Below are 26,830 nucleotides of genomic sequence, written 5' to 3'. Positions count from 1 at the left end.
GAGAACAGAAGGGGACAGTTGGGCCTGGGTGAAGGTACAGTGTTGTATAAAATGGCCCAAAATCATAATTTGAAATATGAAAGTCAAGGGTATTGAAGTCTTCCATAATTGTGTTATTAAAATAACATTTCGAGTATCAAGTTTCATGGCTGCCAGGACACATTTTATGAAATATTTTGTCATTCCATAACAAATTTCAGTATCTATGGAGTTAATCACATCAGCTCCAGCGAGCCAATAGGCATGCAGCATGTTTGTTGGGCAAAATCTAATCAGTGCTGGTGATTGGTTCAGGAGCTATCTAAGTAAAGGTATCCGCATCGGCATTATTTTTTGTATTTTTATACAGCTGCACTGATAATAACAGAGCGATAACACACCACACGTTAACGTAATAAGCATTTTAATTGCTGTACAAGTGCTAAATTTAATTCAAGCTTTTTGCATAATGTAAAATCATCCCGTCCATTTCAATAGATGGATACCCTGTAACCAGATCAATCCCAATAGCAACATGATCAACGTCGTATCAATCACTGAATTCCAACTAACGAACACATATGCAGTTGAAAAAAAAAAGCAAAACAGCAGTTCAAAAGGAGAAACAGTTACAGTTTTTACTTTTACAGTTAAAAGTGTCAAATCAATCACACAAAAAAAGAAAATGATCATCTTGTTTAAAAAAAACAAAAAAAAAACTTAATTTAACTTTAAGAACAGAAGTTGAACCGTTAAGAGAAGAAAGGCAAGATGTTTGAGAAAGAAAAGGAAAAAAAAACACAATCAGGTAACCATAACAAAAACCGTTACAACTTACAACCGTAACAATTTATAAAAAAATAAAAAGGACACTGGTCAACAACAGGCATTAAGACATTTCAACGTGTATCCCAGAAGAAGGTTAAACTGATATGGACGTCTGTGTGAAACGATGGTTTAGATATTTCCTCGATTGACTGTTAGACGCGATGTAGAGCTACATCCAAGTGTGAGTTTACACTGAACGACGACGACGACGACGACACACACTGTGCAGCCTCTCAGGCCAAGCTGAGTCACATTAATACGTTAGATTCTCTCATAAAGTGACTTTAAAATTCACTTTGTCACAACAGGAGGTTGGTTTTTCTCTATGTTAAGCTCTCTAGCAGCTCTGACAGGGGGCGCCGGACGAAACCATTGCACAGCGTTTACGTCAAACATCTCCCGGCCCCGTCCCACATTTACAGCAGTTCCTCCGGTGTTTTCTTGCCGTTTACACAAGAAAAACACACCTATCTTTATTCATCACCCCATTTCATGTTAGAACTATTAACAAAAGGTTCAGATTTCTTCCACGACTTGAAATCTCTTGGCGCCGTTGGTGGTCAGAAAATACGAGCAAGTTTGAATAAACCCGCTCACTTCTGTGTCCACGCTTTCCTTTAGCTTTGAACAAAAGAAATCAAAACACCTTTACAACAGAATTTTAGAAAAATATTCTTTGAAATTGTTAATAAAGCTTTTTTTTTGTTTTTATCCTCCCGTAGACACAACTTTCATTAAAACAGATCTAAGATAAGTCCGACATCTACACACTGAGGAACAAAATGAGTGTTCGCTGGAGGTTTTTTTGCCGCGAACACATGGCTTATTTCAGCTGTAGCATCGGCTTGTTATTTGCAGGTTTCTCATCGTTAGACGTTAAGCCAAGAGAACAACATGACAGGATACATTTCAGCAGCCTGGCTCACGTCTCGCTGTCCACAGTAACAAATTAAAAAAAAACATCATTTGTGAGAAGAAAAAAAAACAACAAAAAAAAAACAAAGCACATTCATGGTTCTGATATCCGAGCACTGCTGTGCTGACCGGACTGGTTTTAGCAGTGTGTAGCGTGCTCCAATGAAGACCAACGCACGTTACGGAACTTAAAGTAACAGTTCAGACAAAAAATAAAACAACCCAGTCTTTATCTACTTGCCCCTGAGCGAATGATAAGTTTCGGGTGAAGTTTGGCAATCCACAGAACGTTTCTGGAGCTTCACAGCAAAACAGCGTTGAAGCATTCGCCTGAACAACTGAAGCAGACGGGGACTTGTCTTAAAACGTAAAAGAAAACCAACCGAAAAGAAATAGAATGGCTCCATACAGCTTGTCCGGTGTGATCCAAATCTCTAGAAGCCTCGAGATCCCAAATTCATTTAAAAAAAACAAAAAAAAAACAATATTTAACGTTTCTAGCCAAAATCTTCAAATGTTAGCACGCGAGCTGTCTGAACTGGGTGCACGATCTCCAATGGAAGCCGTGATCTGAGAAATTGCAATCTCTGCGTCGCACACACACACACACCCGAGAGAGCTCCGTCAAATCTAACTTTGCATCTTCTAGCTTCTTTCAACTGTACTGATATATAAAGTGATGGTTTTAGTGTTTCCTTTACCTGGATGCTTCAACAGAGAGAAATGTGTGAGTCGTCGAGTGCGTTCTTCATCGCAGGACGCATCACCGACTTTCCACAGACTATCCACCACTAGACAGAATGTGGCTGCGGCGAACTGCCCTTCGTCTGGATCATGAAGTGATACTTCTCCACCAAACGATCAGCCTCCAAAACTCTGTGGAGCGAATTTATGCGCGTTCAAGCTCGCGTGCCAACTTCTGACAGGCTTCTAATCAATTTGGCTTCCAGAGAGCGAGATGAGTGGAGCTATATTTTTTTACATTTCCCCCCCTTACATTTTGCGGACTGCGAAAACTTCACCCGACTTCCTCTCGGCGCAGGGCTGAGTAAAGTAACGACTGAATTTCCAAGTGTTCCTTTGAACACAATGCAAGTTCAAAGCTCAGAGAGCGAGCGAGGTGCTGACCGATCACAGTGCAGGACACACCTGGCCAGCTGTGCAGAGTGAGGGACTCCATCACTAACTCGTGTGCAGATTTGACGCAGCAGCATCTGTTAAGGACGAAGAAATGATCGAAAACATTAAAGGACCATACTGGTGTTTTGTTTTTTCGCCCTCTCGTGTTTCAGCACATTTCTACCCAACTACTTTCCATGTGTTTTTCCAGCAGCAGGCAGCTGTTGTTCCTCTTTTCGTCTCCGTATAAACCGCCTGGCTGCTTTCACTGTTTGAATAAAGGTTACAGCAGGTGAAATACATATGATCTATTGTAAATGGCTAATAGCTTATTAAAAAACACAGGAATGGTCCTTTAAGATGAACTGTAAGTATAAACACCTCTACATTGTTCGCCAACAATCTCAGCAGCCAACTAAGTTCAACGTCTTATTTATAGTCAAATTCATAACAGCAGATGTCTGATTGATTTGCTCCGGAGCTTTCAACTGTATCACAGCGGTCTTATGTACCTCATGTTCATGTCTGCTAATACAAATCATTCTCTCACTCTTGATCTCATAAAAAAAGGGCTAAAACCTGTAACTTTTAAGCTGATGAGAAGTCAGAACAAACTACCACCGGCCGAGGAAGATCACCTGGTACAATCAAAAGCTCCAGAGCAGCTACTGAGTCGACCTTTTGGCGAGATCTTGCATACAACAAAAAAGGAGCATAGTGGGACAATCTGTTTTCAAACTCGCCGAGCGCTGTTTAAAGGCCGTGATGGATTTAAAGTTTCAAACCTTCCAACAGACGACATTTCGGGAACACAGAAACTCTGTACAGTGCAGCACCTGATAGCTTTTTAAGACCACTGAGACGTTTGTGTCCACTACAGTAAACATTTTGTGCGTCTTTGGAAGCTAAACGTTAAGGCCTCCGTCAATGTCAGCATTTCTTTATTTATTTTTTTTTGTGTGTGACTGAAGCTGAACGAAACAACACGGGTCGCGACGGAGGCACGTCACCGGGTGAAACACGAAATGGACGAGAGACGAGTTTTTTGCTCAGCAGATCTCCCGAGTGCGAAAAAAATAATAAAAATAAGTGATCTCCGTTAATTCTTTACGCATCAGAGGAGTCAAAGTGCCTCTTTCAACAGATTTCATCAGAGCGTGGGACTTGAAGGCAGGGAGGGGACGCTCGCTCTGATTCTTGGATGACAAACCCTTTTTTCAGATACATTTCTAAATCTCCACTTTGTTCGCAGGAAAACAGAGGTAGCCCACAGACAAACACAATAATGCATTATGACCCATTAAAATAACGTCTCCCTCTCTTTAATAAGAATTATCTTAACGGTTTAAGTCTTTTCCAACGACATTCAAGAAACATTAGTAACTGTTATCTTGGTGTTGAACACTCAAGTGTGGTCATTGTGGAGGTAGTGGTGACACCGAAGGGGCCGGTATACTCGGACGGAAAGTCCGACGTCACATTTCTACGAGTTTTTAAAACCAACAACCCAACATTCACAGCCTGGCCGGCTGCGTGGAGGTGAGAAAAGGAGCCGGGGATCAAACTTCTCTCACCGTTTTTTCACTTTTTGCACAACCATTTTGATGCAGCTCTATGAATTTCCTCCAGGACAGACTGCAAAACTCTGCCCGAATATGTGAGCTTTTATCCCCGTACTCAACGGAAACCAAGCGTCTCCCCAGTTCGAGTATAACCCGGCCGAGCCTGGAGTCTTAGACATGAAAAACGGGTCAGGTTAACTGGCTTGTGGTTGTGATACCTGGGCTCTAGACAATAAAAGATGCGGTAAAATATTAGCAACACGCGCCACAAAAACGAGCGGTCAGCAGCTGACACTATGAGCTGTCGGCAGCAGCACCAAAGCGTAACAATACATTCCTCGGAGAAGTCGGAAATCAAATGAACAGTTGAGCACAATGCACCCTGTTATCTAAAATCGGCTGGATGAGTTCATTTAAATATTCTTTTGCAATTCTGTACTGATTAAAAGGGAGACATGTCTTTACTTTTGAGAAAAGCTCATTAAATATTCATCTATTTGTTACTGGAAACCTCGTTCTCCATATGTTTTGTATTGGATGCCTGCCTGTAGACTAATTTAACACATGTGCATCAGCAGCTGGAAACGTACTATTATACAAACTGAACACAGCCTCTATGTTACATATGATTATTACTAAACAGCACTTTGTTTCGTTTTCTTACATGAAATAACGGACCCTTAAAGTAAAGCATCAGGTGTTTTGTTTTGTTGTTAAGTTGCTATATGGATTAGTTTTTTAAAATGAACGTGCACACATGTAGACTCAGAAGTCTTGTAAAAAGGTATTTCCTTCGCTATCGCACATAATATGGGAAAATCCAGAAAATCCTGGAGCCAGGAACCAGCGGATTTATGGCGTTTTTGATGGAAAAATAACTAAAACAATGAATCGATTATCAAAATAGCTGCAGGCTCTACGGCTCTACTTTATTTTCGTTGCAAATAGATATTCACTGGTGCTGCTGGAGACAGCTCGGGGCAGAAGTCAAGTGTGACCACGTGAGACATGAAACAAGCGAACTGACACTGACGCTGATAATCAGTGTGAGTTGCATTGCTGGTTGTCCACCAAGTCACCCTCAAGGCTCAGGGAGTGATGGGACATTTAGACCGACAAAAGTTTCCTGTGAGTTCCAATCTGCATTAATGCCGTAAACCTGAAGTACGCCACTGCTCAAACACGTCAGGTCGAAAAACTTAAAAAAATAAAAAACCTCCTCAAAGACGTCAGTGCGAGATCTTCAGGGAAGCTACGTCTGTTAAAGGACACCTTGACATTTTGATTTGAGCCAGCTGTTTTCATTTCACAGGCGCGGTTTTCTGCATCTGCGTGCCAGATTCTCTGACGGCTAAAGCAGATTGTTGGCATCCCTCAAAACTGAAATGCAGGGGCTGCAATCTGCGGCAAAACAGAGGCGTTTGTGAGCAATCACAATGAGCAACCTCACCGTTAACTGATTAGCTATAACAAAAAACTATGTGCTCATGTCAAAACCGAGTGCGTGTTAATGAACAGCGACTTTCAAAGTGTCAAAGTTTCCAGTTAAAGTCAAACGAGAACAGGTCTTCGTTTCCCTTCCCAGACAGACCCATCCGTATGCCACTACACCTACAGACAGTGGTTGTGTTGATTTTGCAGGGGAAGCCAGAGACGCATCTACTCGAGTGGTTCGCCGGTAGAGAGAGAGCAGGGGGAGGTAGCCATGCAACGTTATTCATTCAGGAAGAGCTAAGAGACAAAGAACGGGAGGAAGTGAGCATGAAGGGACATGAGGAGGGGGGTGAGATGGAGGGAGTAAAAGCAAAGGCACGACAGATCGAGTACAAAAAAAAAATTTAAAAAGAAGATCTTAACCCTTTCGTTTCACTAACCCAGGAGTGAGCACGAGGCTTGCGGTGGCTGGTGCACCGGACGGTGAGTTAGTCAGTCTGTAAGCTGACCCATCAGCTTACCTCCCGCTACATCTCAGCGTGCCTCTTCCTGCTCGGTTAGCTACTAAACCTACTGACACAGTGATGGGGGTCTCTCAGGCAGGCTGGGAGGGAGCGTGAGCATGAGTTAGAGTGTGTGTTTGTGTCAGAGTGAAAAGGCGGCAGGGCTGGTCCTCAGTATTGTTCCTTGAAGTCTGTCTCGCGGGCCCCCTGCAGCCCTCGGCTCTAGTTGGCGTCAGCCTCTGTTGATGTGCGGCGTCCTCAGTATCGGTACATGTCGTAGGTGCTGACCCAAGATGAAGGAAAAGCCCATGTGGGGAACCTGCGGAGGATTTCCTCCAGCTGGGCAGTCCTCTGGTTTTGTCCAAAGAAATAGTGGCCGGAGATTGCGACGGAGATCATCCCCTCGGGGCCTGATGGGTCCGGGTCCCTGGGAGGCTGGTAGAGGGAGAGAGAGAAAGAAAACCATGAGCAGAAGAGAACCAGCAAAATCACCCCATATTTAGCTTGACTAAGCTGCATGTGTTTTAGCTTACGCCTGTGATTCTTTAAAAAGGTCATGGAGTTGGTTTCAACCCATGCTATCGTTAATGCAATTCAAAAAAATGTAAATCTCTAAAATTGGAGTTTAATGGTTTTCACATGACACAGTGCTACTGTGCCCCCGGTAAGGAGTTATCTCCTGCAAACAATCACTGACTGAGGCCCTGAGGTGATGTTTGGCAGAAATCTAGAAATGTGAGGAATGAAAAGAATGACGTAAAAAAAACCACATCAGCAACATCTGTCTGTCTGTCCTGGATGGACTCCAGGTTCACAAAGGCGCAGCAGAATCTAAAGATTTATGTTACATTATGGGCAAGGACAGCACCCTTAAAGGAACAGTTCCACATGTTGGGAAACATGCATGTTTGCTTTCTTGCCTCCAGTTAGACGTAAATCTTGATGCCACTCTCATATTTACATGCTGAACATGAAGCTGGAGCTAGCTTAGCTTAGCATAAGGACTGGAGACAGGTAAACAGCTAGCATGGCTCTGTCCAAAGCTGACTGATTTACATGTTGGTGACAAATTTAACATAATGTGGACCTATTCCATTAAATCCACACGTTATAACAAATCTACATTACTGGGTGAAACTTAAAAGGTATGTAATGAAATATTACATCACAATTTTTCTTCAGAACCAAAACTGAATGATACCATTGACAAGCGTTGATGATGCTTTCACAGACCACCTCCCTCCCCGAAAAACAGAAAGTAGTTTGAATAATTTATATGAAAAAATATACACAACACAGCCATGATATGAAATGTTAATATGCACAAAAAGAACGGACTGCCCCTTTAGCTACATGCGGTACCTGGATTTCAAACCAGAAGGTCCACGTGGGGGCGTCGAGGCCGTGGGAGTAGAAGATGAAATATTCCCCGCTCAGGTCAAACTGAGGTGTCCCGTCCCCAAAGGACCAGGTGGAGAGGCTGGCTCCCCGGTGAGGCATCAGGTACAGCGACATGTGGCTGGGACCTGCACGAGACCCAAAACTTAATAAGCTGAAATAAAATAAAAAAAACATCATGCATTGCAAGCAAAAAATATGCGGTGCAAGCGAGTATGGCTGCTGTGGAGCTTTTGAGCAGATCTCATGATCTTGCACAGCAGATGGAGTTTGTCCAAACTGTCATGGATTTGCAGGTGTTCAAAAAAGTTGTTTTTTGTTTTTTTGCCAACACAGCAGCGTCGATGTCCTTACACTGCTCAGAAACCTGAACGTCTACATTCTTGTAACAAACGGGCAAAACTCCTGCCGAAGAAGATCGTCTAATATGACTGAAAAACTTGAGAATGGATATTAAATGGACATGGGTTGTGAGGTTACTATGTCATCTAATCTTTAAGAGATCAAGCATCAGCTTTGAAGGAATCATTTAAAAGTTGTTTTCAAAATGTCAAAAGTTTCTTAAGCCATAATCTCAGTGCTGATTGGAAGACATGTCGCTGGATATTTTCAGTTTACTCTTGCTTGCTCTGCGCTGATGCCTCAAGTCCAACTGAAGTAACATAGTTGGGATGCAACTCTTTATCTGATTGTGTCTCTTATCTCTGCACGCGACTCAACAATCCATCTAGATTTATCTTCATCTGGCCACATGAAGCACCCCTGACCTTTTACACTGAAGGTCATCTTGACCGTCCCCCAGCTCGTCTCCTCTTTGGACATCAGGCTGAACTCCACTGGAGAGCTGGGAGACACTTCTGGAGCAGGAAGGTACCAGTTCTTCCTGCGAATAAACACAAAACATTTGAGATGAGGAACACATGAAGAGAATAATATTAAGACAATAAAAATAAAGCTACAAGGATGTGTTGCTGACTTGCTGAGGAACTTCACAGGAAGGAACCAGGGGTAACCACAGAAGGGCCGATCCTCTCGGCAGTGGGTGCGGACGCTTTCATTGATCTCAGGGATGTGGGGAGTGACGTGCTGCATGCCTGTGAAGTCAAAACTGTTGATCCACAGACCCGAGTCCCGGCTCTCCACCTGGCCCTGAAGATTGTGGAAGGTCCGTGTCGTGTGCTGTGGGGAGGGCGGATGAACAACACGTTTTGTTTTTTTTAAATGAAGCCATTTAGTTCTTTAAAGCACATACTTTCAGCTGGTTTAATGCTTTATATTCTATTCTTGATGGAGCTCTTTGTGATTTACAAGAGCAGGCGGACCCTTTTTTGTGGGGACGTCATGGTGTGAAGTGCCCAAGTTACAAAAACACATGTACCTGCTCTCGACAAAAGATTGTAATCATGCATATAAGAGCTGCACCACAGGCTGGTCAGTCAAGATCAGACATAATTGAACCAATAACTGCGAGATAACTTTCTTGTGCTATTAAGTGTTGATGTTGTTTTTTGTCTTCTTCTCAGCCATGAATCCTTTCTCCATTTAAGTAAGGACTTGTTTTGAATAAATATGTGGTTTTATAAACCTAATAAAATGTTAAAAGTGGAAAAGATAAATGCACAGAATGTTATCCTCACTGAATCAAGAGAACATTTCAATGTATGAGTGATTTCTACATAATTTCCTTTGTGAGAATTACAATAAATGCTTGTGTTTCTGTGTACATATTTTGGCATGTGTGTGTGTTGTGTCTATGAACCTGCAGAAAGACACGTTTCGGCCGCGGGCTGTCTGGATCGCCTGAATAAGGAAAGAGAAGGCCGCAGGACATCAGCAGGAACATGACGACGAAGACTGAGCCCAGACCGGCCAGGATCCACTTGGTGCTCCGTACCAAGTAGATGAAATGCAGCTGAAACAGACAGAGACATATGTTACTTGAGCGGAGGAACAATCTACACAGCAGTTTTATGAAATTACAAAAGAATATATTCATCTTGAAGACAAAAAAAAACGAAAAACAGTCAATATAATTTCAAGATGAGTCCGGTAATCCAAAAATAATCCAGGTTTATTTTTCATGAAGTGGGAATACTCACAAAAAAGGAAGAGAGGAAGATGGTTGCCAGGGTGACAAGGGAGGCCAGCACCACCTCGGGCGGTATTTCTGTGCCGCTGCGACCCATGATAGGTGTGAAAATCTCAAACACCACCCAGATGAGGAACATGAAGTGAACATACGGCAACGCCAGGCCAAACAGATAGAGCACGCTGTACTTCACTGACGCTCCTGCAGGAAAGATGGAGGGGTTACTGATCAAACTGAGCCTGCCCCACAGCAAATAACCAGATCAAACCCATTCATCATTCATAGTTTTGAACTTGGTCGCTCACATTAAAATTTAGAGCAGCTGCTCTTAAATCTTTTAAAGATTAACAGAACTTGTCAGCCCCAGATTTTGAAGTCAGAAAGGGGTTTTCAGAAGCCATGAGAAGAACCAACCAAACCAAAGTGCCCACCTACACCAAAGTTGTTACTTTCAAGCGAGTTCTGCTTTTAATCATGTTGGGAGTATCATTGTGAATTGAGGCAGTATGTTTACCTCGATGTTTAAATTCCTTGGCCAGCAGTAGCTTAGTGGCCAGGGGGAAGGCCACCATTAGCATGGGCACGTAGGCTGAACACAAGCCCTGCTGGGTCAGCCACACCAGGCTGCAGCACCACAGAAACAAGCTCACGTCGAAGAAGAGATCACCAAGCTCCACCAGGCGGACACCCTGCAGGGGAAACACACACGATGGCTCAATATACAAGAAATACACATGATCACATTAAAGACAGTCATGGAATAACCGTTTCATTTCAGCTGATTTGCATTTCAGCAATCTAATTGTTGGATTGTCAATTTAAAAAAAAGCTTTCTAGAGTAGGACAATATCAATAATGCTCTCAAAGAGACTGGCCAGCTTATTGTCAGTGATGACACTGATGTGAATCAACCTTATTCAAATATTTCGCTCTGTTTTCAGTTTTAATGATAGATCCATGTTTATTTGTTTATTTTTAGGATGTCAGTACAAACTGCAAAGAAATCGCTTTGAACGAAGATTTTCTTTTTTCATTTTAATAATCACAAAGCAGGTCGTGTCATGACAGACTTAACAAAACAAGACCATCTGCTTCTTTGACCATGTGAAATGAATATCAAGGACCTGAAAACAGACCTGCTCTTGTTTTCCTCCTTTCTACTCAAGGCGTCATCCTTGAGTATCTGCACACATCAAAGCAGACTAGTTGGGATTAAAGTCTGCTGACATACAGGAATGCTGGATGTTTTTGTCTATGGACTGTCTATGTGTGTTTTGGCTCCCCACTCATCAGATAGGTAGCCTCTGAAATCCTTTATTTTAATCAATAAGTAACAAACAGAGCCGTTGAGATTGTCTCGCTGTCTGCTCATATGAGGAGATCTGTTGGTCAGTTCATTCTGGTCACTACAAGACTGTAACCTCCGTTCCTATACACTAAACATTCATCACGAATAATAAGACAATCACTAACTCATGACTGTAGTGGTCAGGAACAAATAGTCATATCATTTGGCATTTCCCATTTCACACAGGAGGAACTTTTTACAACCCTGAAACTTAACCTACTAACAAAATTAATGAAAATGTTTTGGTGAGAACCTCCGCTGCAGGGCAAACTCACTGACCTAATTTATGTTCACATTACTGGGGGATTACTGAGAGGCTTGCTGCAATATTTTTGTTAGAAAGCACATTTAAACACACAAGCACACAAGGAAGCATTGTTAGATTAAAATGAATGTCAAGATCAAGGCTTTTACATAGAGGCACTCAACCAGCTCTTTACTCACATTGACCTTTGGCTGAATGATTTGACAATTAGCCGTTACTGTATACTGTACAATGTGTGTACTCCTCATATACACATAAACATAACGAAACTTCACAGCAGCATATGATCTCACATCACTGCCACGCAAACAAATCCCCAAAAAGACATTTGTACAGCAGACTCTGGTCTTGATTGATGTTGGACTACAATCACACAGAGATCGTCATTTCTAACTCTCTTCATGTACTGCCAGATGTCATGTAAATATTAAGGAGTAGTTCATGTGATAAAATACAATTTTAAAAAAAGGACACATACTGTGTCAGCTACAACATCTCAATAGGGTTGTTATAGATAGTGAAAAAAATAGTCAGCAAATGACCAGAGAAGTTTAAACAGTTAGCTAAAAAGTAATAGATAAAATGTTAAAATAGTGAATTAATCGATCAAAAAGTTAGTTTAAAGTGAAGGATTAACCGTTGAAATAGCTTCAGGTAATGGATGACTACTTGAAATAGTGAACACATTGATTGTGATTGTAAGCAAAAATATGGAATACATGGTGAAAATTGCTAAAAGTACTGAATAAATGGTTGAAATATTAGCTAAAGGTAGTGGATAATGGTTGTTTGCTGGAAATGATGGATAAATGCTTGTAATTGTTAGCTAAAAGTAGTGGATAATGATAGTCAGCTCAAATTAGGGAATAAATGGAGGAAATGGAGAGCTAAAGGTGGTGGATAAATGTTGAAATATTGACTAAAAGTTGTGGTTACTGATTGTTAGCTAACCATGGGTAATGAATGGTGGAAACTGTTAGCCAACAGTAGTGGAAAAATTGTTTAAATATTAGCTAAAAGTAGCAGATAATGATTGTAAGCTAAATGTAGTGGATAAATGGTTAATCGTTAGCTAAAAGTTGTGGCTAACGTTTGCTAGCCAACATTACAAGTCACAATACTTGAAGTCATTTTTATCATGTTATCTACTTCAATAATTTCTATCTGCTCTATACTTGCCAGTCGTGCGTAGATTCTTGTAAAGGAAAGAAAGTGAGAGGCCAAAGATGCATTCTGCTCTTTCAATAGACATTTTGTTACACTGGTGATGAAGCAGAATGTGGTCTGGGCGAAAGGCTCGTCTGTGTCCTTTCTGAAAGTGGCCTTGAGACGCTCTTAATGTGGTTAGCTCCAGATAAAAATCAAACTTTCTGTAATGGTTCAGTCTCAAATAAACACTTGTATTTTCTAAATGTCAGATGTACAATATGTCAGTTGAACTGCAAGTAACACTTCCTTTGGAAATGCAAGAACAGGCTTTGCTATTAGCAGGCAGAGATGTTAATATTTGATAGCTGGAAAATCACAAGATGCTTACTCTTCAAAAACCACAGTAGACAGGTAATCTGGCACTATGCAGTAGACAATATTTTGGTGAATGTGCGACACAGATGGCCGACACCTCTAAAGTTTCATAATTACACACACACACACAGTCTCACACAAAGAACCGCTGTGCTGTAATCATCATGGAGGAAGAGGAACTGTCTCGCTTTCTCATCTCTGCACTTTAGTCCCCATTAAATGTGAGCTCATCACAAGACATTAGGCGTGAGGGATATAATGTGACCTCCTGTTTACATAAAACCTTATGCAAAAAAAGCAAGAAGGAGAAGAGCCTGAGAAGAATTGGACCTCACTCTAAAAACATGTTTTATATGACAAGGCTTTATCGTTAAAGATATCAATCTGAGTCAAGCTAGTCTGCATTCTTTCAGCCTCAGCAGAGACAACATTTTAACCACATTTGGCCTAGACTGGTGATTCATATGAATTTGTCATTCAATTCTGCAGTACAAATATTTTTTAGAAACAAGTGGAATCTTCTATACTTCAAATTCTTTACGTACACACGTTGTTTGCCCTTAAAGTTAGTGTTCAGAGAATAGCTTGACATTTTGGGAAATATGATTATTTGCTTTCTTCCTAGAGTTAAATGAGAAGATTGATATGATTCTCAATTCATCTGTCCTGGAGGTGGAGCAAAAACATAGTTAGCTTAGCTTAGCATACGGACTGGAAGCACCAGTACCTTTACAGGAAATGAAACGGGCTAGTTACAAGAAGCAAAGAAACTCTTTTTCCCCAAATGTCAAAGTACATTTTTAAAAAAGCATTAAAAAAAACACACAACTTACTCCGAAGTACAAGTTTTTGGCCAGTGTGTGAATGAGGATCATCTTGCCCGTGGAAGCAGTTCCGTACAGGCAGATGGAGGCGTAGAAGTGAGTGTACCAGAACATGGAGCGTCCCAGCAGAGTGACGATCAGAGCCACAATCAGCACCGACAGCAAGGTGACAAACCAGCTCAGGACTGCTACACCTGTGGCACAGGCAAGATCTCTGACATAGCGCCCACCTGAGAAAGATGCAGACAGATGGTAAACAGCCCACCCAACTCTTGGGTTTTTAACAATTTTGATTTGGCAACACAAACTGAGTTCAGTTCTTATCTTACATTTTGCATGTGCATCACCTGAATACTACCATTCCTCCTTGATGCCTTTTGCGTTCGTACTTCTGTTCACCAATTGGTACCAGCAATTGGTGATGATTTATTATGAATAAATGAAGATATATTTAGTAGGGGTGTGCCAAAATATCGATAATACGATATATCGCGATATTTCGTCTTGAGGTACGTTATCGATACACTGGTGCCAAATATCGATATTTAAAAATGTAAAAAAAATAAAAAATAAAAAATAAAAAAAATGTTTTGTTTTTTTTTGCCCACCACCACCACCCCTCTTTGGAGGACAGCTTTATCTTTATTCAAACATAGGTATACAACCAAATAAAATCTAAAAAAATGGTTTAAGTAGCTCTGAAACCCACACATATAGATAATTAATGATAGTTGTAGTCAGTGTGTGTGTTAAGAAGAGACACTGTGCAATATACTCTTTGTTTACTTGGCTGTCATTCATGTGAAATTGATTCAGTGCAGTCAATAAATTCTGAATTTCTTCAGTGACACAGATATCGTGATGTATCGTGGATGAAATTCCTTGCAATATATCGATTATCGCAGAATCGCTGTATCGTGATATTATCGTTATTGTGGGCAAAATATCGTGATAGCATCGTATCGTGAGGTACCTGGTGATACCCAGCCCTAATATTTAGTGTGATCTGTTGCACTAAATCTTTTATGCAGCACCAAATAATTTCAAGAAATGATATTGATACTGGTGAAAACTAGTGGAGATATTAATTTTTGAAAATGAAAGATTATTTGTTTGCGTGGAAAAATTATTAAATGTTTTATATTTGATTACTGTAAACATTCAGCAGCAACTATTTACATACTACAATACATGTTCATGACATGAACTGGGAAGGCCTTGGTGAGTTGGTCTGGAATGGCCCCATTGTCTTGTGTAAATCCTCTGGCTGCCAATAAAAAGCAACATAAAAAAAAGATCCACAAAGAGGAAAACATGCCGGACACACCAAGCACAGGAAATGACATGACATGACATGAATCCACCAGAGGAAACGGCGACCCACCTCCGTTGCCCGGCAGTGAGGCTTTCTTGGCCAGATAGAGGAAGGTGGCCGTGGCTACCATGTAGTTGAGGATGGTGCCAACACGGGCTGGGTACGCTACCACGACCACCCCCAACAGGTCGAAAAACACCATGTTGCCATGACGATACTCGGAGGAATCTGCCAGCTTCTCTGACATTACGAGGTACCTCAGCACAGCCAGGATGTTGTCGCCTGAAAACAGGAAGTGAGGTGAAGAGGTTCAAAGCTCAAAACATAACACAAATAAAGCTCTGTGAATTGAATTCTGAAGCAAGAGCGCATCAGGTGGACAGCTGGAGGGCAGAAGCAGAACATAATCTTAACTAGATCTAAACCAGATCTGGTAGGAGACCGTGTGAATTAATCGACAGACTGTGAGGCAAGTTTGCTCAATTGTGTTTTTTTGTTTTTGACCATTTGTACGTCTACTCCCACAGTCAGAGGAAGTACATTACAGTTAAGATGGCTCAATATGAAACTGATAACTTCACTGTCACATCAGAAAAGGGATCCTCCTTTCTACAGCAGTCACATCATACGCAGATTTTATCGATGACTCAGTATAACCTTTTGATAGGCAGGGACAGACAATGGCACTGTGATAGTGGCCTCCGTCATTCCTGCACAGACAGCCAAGACAGTATTTCCTGCAGCAATAAAAACCGTGTGCACATGACCACCACGGTAATGAGTGAACCGATGAGAGTCTAGTCTGTCTTCATCATCAGAGACATCACCAACTATTTTTTTATCAAACTCACGGAATTATGGAAGAATATTCAGGCTGTAAACATTCTACAAAAGTGGCATCATGATCTTTCAACATTATACTCTCCCACACATACAATAATACTAGCACTCTTATATTCACAATATAGCTTTTCCCATGTCAGGAGATGTGAAAAATGTGAAGAAATCTCACCCACACACACTATTGTTATATTTCAAAACACCTCTATTCTGTCATAGAAACTCTACTATGAGTGTGTAATATTGTTTGTGAAAGACGACAGTTGTGTGTGTGTGTGATTTATGACCCAACTGCCTGTCGTAGTTATACAACACTCAAGCACCAGTAAATAGGCCACGTAGAGGACTTCCCATGAATCTGGCTACGATCATGACCCTGAATATAGATGAGAAACCTTGCTACGTGAAGGACCAGTAAGAGGTCGCCGTGTTGGTTACTGCTGCCTGGGGCTAAGTTCCTTTTATCTGTGCCTTTCTATGTGCTGCTGCCTGCATGTCTGCACAGTTACTAACACACACACACACACACACACACACACACACACACACACACACACACACACACACACACACACAGAGAGGAGACAAAGCTCCATTGTTCTTCCGCCTGGTGGGCTCTCTGTGGCCTGAGAGTGTAAACAAGAGTGTACAACATCTACTTGTTCGCTGCTTAGCTGAATGATTCTGCTTTTTAGATTGACCACAACGAGTTTCACTATGACCAAACAAAATGCTGAGGAGATTCATTTCATTTTCAATCATCGCCATGCTCTTGTTTATATGTCTATATGACATCCTTAAAACAGATACAAGCTACATTTGATTTTTAATCAAAAGTGAATCTACATTAGCGCAACGCCAACCTTGCAACTTTCCCCACTCTGCCTACAGGCAGATGTGTGAAGTGGGTGCTGAACCTGCTGTTCATCACAGGCATCAACAGAGCAGAGCTGCTGGTGTAGCTTCCCCTGTGCTGTACCTACGCACCACCTAACAAAACGGTTCTCCTCTACAGGACTAAAAATACCTTCTACCTCCCTCTGATATCTCTTTTTCTCTCTCTAATAATTCATGCCTTTCATGGTGAGTTAATGTACACAGAAGAGGAGGAGAGGGATGTCCAGTAGCTGCTGAGAGAGAGAGGAAAGATGCCAACTGTCTCAGGTTTTTAGTGCTGACTGACTGGATTCTGTGCAAAGCACAGCAAAATCATTTGGCAACACAGTTGCACAAGCTAAACGAGGGCAAGTGCAACAGTAAATGTCTGTGGCCGCTTTGTATGTATGCATTTCTTAGTTCGCTGGGAAATAGTGACATCAGCAGAGTGCTGACCGGTCTGCGACCAGGGGGATAGAGCACAAACGGACAGCATGCATTTGTTCTGTGAGACAAAAACAGTGTTGGCAGCAGTTTTTAAGCCACACCAGTCGACTGCTGCAGTGACTGCTTTCTCCTTGAGAGAAAGGCAGACACACCCACCAGCTAACATGCTCTGAATCTATTTGCAATAAGTGTTAAATAAAAGATAAAGGCATTTTGATTTCAGGACACGTGGGTATAAGTGGATGCAAGTGTGCTTATTTACATACCAGCTCTCTGTATCGAGTCTGTCAGGATCCTGTCAGCAGTGTCATACTTGGTGTGGTAGATGAAACCGTTTTCAATGAAAGCCAGGTCAATGCCTGTAAAAAAAAAATAGATACACATACACAGAATACAGTTAAAATTTAGAGAAAGTAGAAATCCCTTAGCCCCCACCTCGACACAGAAAGACTCCATACTTATTAAATCATTTCTATGCTGTAGTCTGAGGATTGTTCAGCATTACCTGGGATGTTACCGAAGTCCCTGTAGATGCGAAAGTCAGTGTCAGAGGGGATGATGCCACTCTGAAAGACCTCCTGGCCGACCACAGAGGCGAAGGGGTGTTTGGCTGCGTGAACGTAGGCCTGGACCAGCCACGGGTTCTCTGGACCTTTTGTTGAACAATAGGAGGGACAAGATTTAAGGACATTTTATATATCTATGGCACAAAGAATAATCATTCCACATAAAACGTTTATTACCATGGTTTTATAACCCTGTCCCTTGTTGTCTTTACTATACTAGGTGTTAGGGGTTCAGGGTTGATTCTTCATCAAGGTTGTCTCTTGAAAGATGATGTCTTGATGCAGAACAACCAAAAATCTGACATTTAAAACCTCATTCTCAGACGTAAAACATGTGTGTCATGTTTACTTTCTGAGCTAGGCTACTTTATTAGCCTTGTTGTAAGCTCGTTTCTTACAAGGTTAGTCCAGTCAAAGTAGGTGTGTCCACCCCTGTTAATCATTTACACAGCCTCTAGAGGTACCTCAATTAAAAACAAAACGAAAGACATAAGTAGCGTGGGATCATCGGAGTTGTTGTCTTCATTGTTAAACTACAACCACGGAAAATCTATCTTCGTGACTCAGACAGAAATGTTCATGGACAATGTTATGTATTAAAGGTATTTTACATTAAGTTCTTGCTTCTTCACTCTAAAATTACGGATTTATCTGTGATTGAACATTGTTGCAAAAATGCTACATATCATATCTTTAGGACCATAGCAACATCAGACCAATCTTTTGGAGATTAATTTCTTGGATATATCACAACAGAAGTCTACACGGTAGCACAGTCTTGTAGTTTTGGTGAAGATGGCTGAGAAAATGGAAGCAAAGTCATCTGTTCATTCAATTATGGATAATTTCAAAAACACTACGTTTCAAAAGTAGAAAGTAGTCACACAGTGAGATGATTTAAATCATGTATACAAATCAAAAGCCCTCTGAATGAGGGCTGTGATGTAGACAGTTAAGCTTATTTAATGTACAGCACATGTCAGTTGCATCGAGTAAGTACATCAGATAATGTCTTACATATAAATGCATTGTTATAGGCACCTTAGGATCCATAATCAGGTTGGAAATCCATAAAGATGCTGAACAGTGGCAGCCTGCCACAAGGTAAATGGTTGCCAACAAGAATACAGCAGTGCTTTCATTTGCAAGCTTTCCAGACGACAAGAGACTGAAGTGTTGACGGAGGGCTGCTCACAGAAACGTGTGCAAAATAAAACAAAGAGAAAACAAGCAACCGGGCCAATTTGTCGGAAACAAACTGTACAGTACCTGTCTGGAAAACAACCTCCTTGCCCCCGACACCTGCAGCCTCCAAGTTAATGAAGGCTCGCACCTGCTTGGCCCAGGGATGCTGAGTAATGAAACCGTGACTGGCCTGAAGGAGGAAAAAAGAGAGACAAAAGAGTTGGTGAAAGAGAAAGCAAGACAAACAAAAGGAGAGGAGACCTTTTATATCAAATGTCAATCCAAAGTGGGGAAGACTAGTTCTAGTGCTTTTATTTTTTTTAAATTTATTTAACCTTTATTTATCCAGAAAATCCCATTGAGATTAAAAACCTCTTTTTCAAGGGAGTCCTGACTCCCTTGAAAAAGAGGTTTTTAAGTGCTGCTGGTTCTGATGTCCAGACTGTAAAAATATGTCACTTCATTTTACCTGCAGGATATTTTCCTCTGCCCCATTAAAGAGGAAGACAACTCCATGATGAAAAGGAGTCGACTGGTTGGCCAGAGAATGGAGGACTTCCAACATCACTGCACAGCTCACTGCATCGTCACTGGCACCTAAGACAAGGAAACCAGTGTATGTGTGTATCAGGCAGCAGAAGCTTGGCCTGACATTTATACACAAGACTCATGCAATTGTTCACCCAGATCACCCAGTTTTCCCGACACGGTGCCTCAGTTTTACGTGAGGAAACGTGCAGATTATTCAAACTCTGAATAACATCAGAATGACACATATTCACAAACACATAAGAATAGAAGAGGGCTGGCTCTGTCTGCAGAGTGCAAACATGAGAAAAATGCAGCAAGCTGGTAAAAATCCAGCTCCCACTGCTTGTCTCCACTACTGTCGAGAGCACAAAGGAATGTGAACAGGGCATGTGACGCGGACAGATTAGAAATGTTAGCAGTGAAGAGCAATTTACTGAGAATAAATGCAAAAAAAAATGGGGGAAAAAACTGTCCAAAGATCAGAGAGACAAAAAGTTAGACATCATGTGCTTCGGATTTCTGGATTTAATGTGCTCATGAGGACGGGGTGAGAGCCCGTTCACTGTTCGTCTGGGTCCCATTCCTGCTGCTGTCGCTGCCACTTGTGTCACCTACATTTTAATCCCTGTGCCCAAAAGGCTCTGTGAGAGCCTAGAGAGATGGCAAGTGCAAAGCAATGCCTGACCAGTTCACCTGTGCAGATAACAGCTTCCAAGTGGATAAAAATATAACCTCATATATAAAGTAAGTTTGCTGTCCTGGCTGCTTGCAGAATAATGCAGACATGAACATGTGCACTATCCCTTTATCCTTTCCTTTTTTCCATTATTATTTTTTGCTGGAACAAGAAGTGTTTAGAATTCCAACATATCAAAGGCTTGGCAGGCAGCCGTGGCCATGAAAAAAACGTATGTGTATCTTCCTGCTCCACACCTCTTGGATCAATTTCCTTTCGCCAGTGAAGCTGTGTGTACACGTGTGTGTGTGTACGTGTGAAGTGGGAAAACATGTCTCTCTCACAGGCCGAAGGGTGTGGAGTGAAAAAAAGTGAAAATTCCTGAATTAAAACAAGACAAAGATTGGCTACACTGCTCTGCTGATGTTCAATGAACACTGTTAATACTATATGGTAGATCTGATCCCCTGATTGCTCTGAGCAAGCTTCCTGTTAGAAGCACAATATGGCTGTTTATCCAATTTACAGGAAGTAATGTGGATCCTAATTTTCTGGTATGGCTTGCTCTGGCTGACTAACTAACACTGTGAGGACCACATGACCACTGCGCTCAACGCTGACACAAATGAGGCCATTATCAATATAAAACACCTCGGGACTTGTATGCTAGACACCTGTGGCTTGAGGAAAGCTGCAGGAATTGTCCACAGCCACGTTAGCAGCTCTGTGACGTTGTACCGCACCGGCTAAATGATCCCAAAGAACAGCTGAGGATTCCGGGACAGTCATTTGTTTGTCTGTATTTAGACAAACTGAAAATACTAGACCAACGATTACAGGCCGCAACTACAGATGATGTTCATTATCGATTAATCTGACAAAAATGGGCTCATCGCAATCTCGCAGAGCCCAAAGTGACGTCTTTGAATTGCTTCTTTTGTCCAACTAACAGCCCAAAATCCAACAAATGTTTTACAAATAATATCCAATTAATTTTCTTTTTATTAATCATCTTATCGCTGCAGCTCAATGGATGATGCCACTAGATTAAAAGTTTTACAATTCATCCTCTGGGGACCGTGAATGTCTGAAACAGATCTAACGTCAAACTACTGACTGGTTGTTACAATATTTCACTGTGAACCACAAGTAAGAAACCTCATCTTGGTGCTACAAGAAATCAGGGATCACCAATATTCAGTAGGATTCATCCTCTGGGGAACATGACTGTCTTCACAAAACTTCATGGTAGTCCTTCAGATTATAAACACTGTCACCCTTAGAGCCATGCATGGTTGAAAATGAAAAATGCAAACAAAGGAATTTGCTTTAAAGTGCTGTTCAGACCCCACCGTTCCACAGTTCCATGACGGGAAACAATTGCTAAACCCAAAATGAAACCCCACAGATTCATCATTCAGTTGGAAAAGCTTGCACATGAGCAGGCTGCATCAGATTTGTGTCCTCATTCTAGTTTGTTTCTAGTAATTCTAGTTTGCCACACACTAATGGGCAAATGTTTTCTGCATGTACCTACATGCACACTGTGTGCTACACCTGCTCATCTTGAGCTCAGTAATGCCTTCAGTAGGAATTCACGTTTACCATTTTATGTGAAAATTGTTGCATATATGCAGGTTTTTCAAACACAGGTTAGTCTGATAAGATATGTAATTGTCTCCATTCCTGTTGCCAGCAGATGTTTACTTTTGTGTGATAATTTTTTTTCTGGTGTGTCAGCTTCGATGTCACAAAAGTACCTTAAAACAGGGAAAAGTAGAAGGCAGCTAAGCCAGTGACAATGTTATGGTGGAAAGTCTTTAGCAGTTGAACAAGTTTGAACGTTGCTAAAGATGTAACTACCTATGACTGCTGCAGAGTCATTTGACCTGGGAATGAAAGCTGATTGTACCCTTTCCCACTGAAGACAAACGTAGCTGTTTTGCAACAGTAGGCAGAGGTTTTCAAGTACCTGGACTGTTGGCCACTGTGTCAAAGTGGCAGTTGGCGAGCATGAGATGGTGCGTCCCGCTCTTAGGCTCCAGCCTGACAGCGATATTGGTGACACGGTCATAGAAGCTGGTGAAGCCTCCTAGAAAGTCAATGGAGAAAGTGCCAGTGGGACGCTGCACGTCCACCGTGAGCTGATGGGGCCCCGCTGCCGTTTCAACCCGGATTTTCTCAATCTGCTCCAACAGGTAGCCCACTGTCAGGACTTCATTCTCAGGGCTGCCCACCGGCCGAGGGCCGACACTGGTGATCTGCTCCAAGTGTCGTCTACATGGTGAGGTGAGGGAAAGAGTGGAGAGAGACAAAGTGAAATGTGAGGAGGGGCAGTAAAACAAGCCTTCTTTTTCTCCCTTTACAGCATATCATATTTATTTCCTGCAGTTCACACACACTCAGCTCTAGTACATGCGTTTGTGAGAGAAACATCTCCTCTATATTACAGATACACTTTGCAGGAGAGTGGATGCTTGAGTGCAACAATTGTTTCTGTTTGCTAAAACTTAGCTGAAGTGAAACCAGGTTCAGATATGTCTGCAGACTGTGGTGTTTATAGATTCATCTTGAATGTGAGACTGTTTCAACCACGTCTAATTTCAGTCACTTAAATCTGGTTCATACCAAAGTTAAGTTCAAGTTAAAAATGACATACCTTTTATTTTCATCTACGTCACACACTTGACATCTTTAAAAACAACAACAAAACCTTATTATTCCTTATTATAAATTAATATCACAATAAGCGAATGATATCCCTGTTTCACATAATGAACTGGGTGTGGAAGATCTTTCCAAAGTGACAAAAGACAGCACTAGAAGTCAAATCAAATAATTTTTCATTCACTTCAAATTAATCAATTTTAAAAAACAAACCAGGTGTAACCCATCTTTGCTATGTCAGCTGAATCCTGAGCTTGTACCGCTGTGCTGACTCAGTCAGGTTACTGTATGGCATGCTTCTGAATTACTTTGACCTGATCTTCCTTGTCACTGCACAGACTCCCTTAGGAGATGGAAACAGGAAATTAAGCCAAGCAACCCATACAGCGTAAAAAAAGAAAAACAGATGTGTTTCCTCATATTTTCTTTTGAGAAGCTGCTGCCGGTGTTTGCTGCAGCTGTTGAAGAAAGGCCGACGTCTGGTTCACTCCCCACACCAGCAGAAGTGCTGCTGTGGTAGCTGATGCTCAACTACAACAGATGTTTGCTTCCCCTCGGTTTTCTAGTGGTGACAAAGATGTCCGAACTGCTGCTCTCTTTTTTTTTTTAAAGCTGCCTCTCAGGTGCCGCTTTCTGCTCGGGCTCATAATTCAAATCTGGATTGGCAGGGCATAGACTGTTGAAAGCCATGATTGTGAACAAAGAAGCTCAGAGCCCTAATCAGTTGAAATGCTGCAGGCCTGACTCATTTGTAGAGCACCCAGCCAGATGACGGCAAATCCCACCGTCCAGCACTTTAAAGGGCTCAACATCAGCCCTGCGGTGCGGACCTCAGGTTCAGAGGAATAATCCCTGTCTCTCCTTTTCACAAGGACTGAAAATCTGATAAAAGCTTATGCACAGTATTACTCAGCAGCCTGTTTTAATCTGGATATGAACAGGATGTATCATGTTTCTATAGTCACGTAGACAGTCTGCACGTTATTATTAATTAATATGTCTGATTTTTTGGTTCATATCATGTTCCATAAAATGTCAGAGATACAAGTAAGTGGCAAAAAATGATGCCTTGAAAATGTTTGTCAGAAAAGCCATAAGGTTTTCAAGTGACAGTTATCTAACAAGCTTTTATTGACAAATTAAGGCAGTAAATTAACTTTAACACAATAGTTAAATTTAAAAAAATGTGTGTGTGTATGTTACAGCTCAAATCAAATGAGTAATTATCAATCATCAGAGTCGAGCAGCAACTCGTGATGATTCATATGGGGATTCTTTTATTTATGACATAACTTGCTTACTCATTTCGTCAATACAATGTCAGAAAATACTAACGAACACAAGGTGATGTCTTCAAATCGTTATTTTCTCCCACTTTAGGTCCCACGTCCCAGTGATATTAATATGATGATCTTAAAAACACAAATAAACTTCTATAAATATCTTCTCACAATTAGTGGGAATTTCTTTGCTTAATATTAACTTACAAATTGACTTGACGTAGAGACAACATCAGTATGTCTGTGTTTGTCCACGGTGATGTCTTCAAAATGTCTTGTTTTTGGTCAACAACCCAAAGATAATCTGTTTACTGTCACAGAGGAGGAAAGACCCTGGAAGCTGGAATCCAAGACTTTGACTTGACTTTTTGTTAAAGTAATCGATTAACCGGTCTACAGCGTTTTGTACTGCACTTCCTGTTTAATGTTTTAAATAACTGTCAATAAACCTGCCCTGTGTCACCTGCCATCTACCTCCAGAGCTTTCTACGCGTTTGGATTTGTAGTTCCTTGTTTTTTTTGTGTGTGTCAACAGGAGGTGTTGACTCTTAGGCGGCTACAGTTCCATAAAAATCACTCCTGAAGGCTGCCGTGCCTCTTGTCACCTGAGCCTACCTGCCGTAACCGTTACACACCGTTAAAACACCTGTCTACCTTTGAGGTGAAGGGGAGGAGACACCCGGTAGTGGTTTCTAGGCGGGTCTGTTGCCAAACTAGAGGAAAGGTTAGCCAAGGCTCTGCTGCTTCGGGACAGTTAGCTAACATTTAGACACAGAAAGCGGGGGAGAAAACCTGTCGAGCGACGGAAAAAAACACTCACCTGGCTCTCACTGCGTTGAAGTCGCCGGTCGGCTTCCCAATGACGAGCTGCTGTAGCGAGAAATGAACGAGTCCCCACAGCACCAAAATAAACACAGACACCAGGGAAGCTGCCAGCCCTTCCCGCAGCAAGTACAGGCTCACTTCGGGCTTTCTCTTCGGGTCATCGCTGTAGCCGTTATTCCCGCAACGGTCCCGGGAACCGTCGTTCTCTTGCGCTACATAATTCTGTGTCCCGAAGGCTTTTATTCTCCTGACAGTGGTGTCGCTCTCCATTTTTTGAGCCAGCGGTACATCAGCTGCAAGCGTCGCTCTCAGGCGTCGCTTTTCTCTCTCCCTCTCGCTCTGCTCGGCTGACGGATCGCGCTGAGGGACAAACTTGAATGAGAGGGCGGGCGACGGAGGCGCTTGAGAAATGGCAAGCAGTGGAGGAATCATAAGCATCCTCGTAAAGGCACAAGACGAAATAAGCCAGCAGAGTACTTAGTAGTCATCAGCAGGATGTGTTGACACTATTTAGGGAAGTATATGATTAGACTCGAAGTCTGTAAATACTCATTTAACATCTTAGCAGGGCAGCAAAAGACAAAAAAAAGGGAAAAGAAAATGCAATCCGGAATATGTCGAACTGTTCCTTTAACATGAACTGAATGAACTCCCTGTTTAAAGTAAGAAGGCCTAATCCGATCCAACTGAATGAAAGCGATAGTACTTACATTTGCATTTGATTTACATCCAGAGTTTCAGTTTGTCTACTTAGTAAAAAAAAAGTAGCAGTAGTATGATGAAAAATGTAAATTGCATTTTGACACCCTTCATTCACAACAGGCAAGTAATTTAAGCATTTGCAGAAAAAATTATATAATAAAATATGAATGTTAACAATAGAGAGGCATGTAGAAAAAAATGATTGTACCTTTCAACAAGAAGAATCTCATGCAGAGAAGAAGAATCTCATGCAGACAGAGTGCCCAACTTGAGAGTGCACTATGTGTATTGCCGTGTATTATGGGATTAATACTACCAAAGTATTACCATTGGCTATAAAAGGGATTATTATGTCATTAATGTTGAAGCTGGGCAGGCTGGAGCTAATCTTTACTAATTTCAAGGTGCAATATGTAGGTGTTTGTAAAAAGAAACATTAACCTGTTAAGCCTGGGCTGAGCCGGGTTGGGCTATTTTTTGAGCACCTATGGTAACATATTTACATTTGGGCCATTTAGCAGACGGTTTTGACAGAGGCGATTTACAATAAGTACATTTGTCACAAGAAAGAATTGTATAGTTTGGTATCTGAGAAATTTTAAGAGGGCACAGATTGGGCCAAACGGGCCAAAATGTACCAAAATGGCGCATTTGGAGATTCTGCCCGAGTGCTTTGAGCTAAAACCTCTCTACTTTTGCACTGATTCACTTTATTTGCATAAACGTTGGCAGAGACAATGATCAGATGTTTTGCTATGGTTTGGTAGATATGAGAAAAAGAGTTTTGATATTACATTAAGAAGGAGGCCTGCCAGCATGATTCGTGACATCATGGTTTGGAAACTGTTCTGATCCAACATTCAATTTAGGAAAATGTGATGTGAAATGTGGTAGTCCATACACTGAGCTGACTTTTCAGTAAAGTAGGTGACATCTTGTGTCCAATGGTACAGATGGAAATGAAAAATAGTTACATGTATGTGTTCATTGGTTCTGACATATGAAATGATGGAAGTCACACATTATTATTCTAATAAGAGTCTTTTACATGCATCATGTCCAAAGTCTAAATTCCCTTGCTTATATCAGCTAATCAATAGATTGTTATAAAAACATACATCGACGTTACCTG

The 26,830-nt window shown here is 41.5% G+C and overlaps 1 protein-coding gene across 1 annotated transcript; it reads right to left on the bottom strand.

The window, feature by feature from the left end:
- Nucleotides 1-386: 386 nt before the first annotated feature.
- On the bottom strand, nt 387-25,557 carry ermp1 (endoplasmic reticulum metallopeptidase 1). The gene is made up of 15 exons (XM_030434818.1): nt 24,992-25,557; nt 22,197-22,501; nt 19,487-19,614; nt 19,102-19,207; nt 17,772-17,918; nt 17,533-17,625; nt 15,173-15,385; nt 13,798-14,018; nt 10,342-10,516; nt 9,838-10,028; nt 9,498-9,650; nt 8,715-8,917; nt 8,506-8,621; nt 7,703-7,866; nt 387-6,775 (listed from the first exon to the last, which is right to left on the bottom strand). Exons 1-15 carry the CDS (start codon nt 25,432-25,434, stop codon nt 6,599-6,601), a joined length of 2,835 nt encoding a protein of 944 aa, XP_030290678.1. The 5' UTR covers nt 25,435-25,557; the 3' UTR covers nt 387-6,598.
- Between the last annotated feature and the right edge of the window lie 1,273 nt (nt 25,558-26,830).

The sequence above is a fragment of the Sparus aurata genome, chromosome 12 (assembly GCF_900880675.1).
Source record: "Sparus aurata chromosome 12, fSpaAur1.1, whole genome shotgun sequence".
In the NCBI taxonomy this organism is placed as follows: Eukaryota; Metazoa; Chordata; class Actinopteri; order Spariformes; family Sparidae; genus Sparus; species Sparus aurata.
This window is presented reverse-complemented; position numbering and strand designations above follow the sequence as displayed.

Bases quoted from the DNA above. Each gene is read 5' to 3' on its own strand.
- ermp1 (XM_030434818.1), bottom strand. From the start codon at position 25,434: ATGCTTATGATTCCTCCACTGCTTGCCATTTCTCAAGCGCCTCCGTCG. The intron at 22,502-24,991 runs GTGAGTGTTTTT...CTCACCATGTAG, and splicing joins TTCAACGCAGTGAGAGCCAG to ACGACACTTGGAGCAGATCA. The intron at 10,517-13,797 runs GTAAGTTGTGTG...TTTCCCCTGCAG, and splicing joins CCAAAAACTTGTACTTCGGA to GGTGTCCGCCTGGTGGAGCT.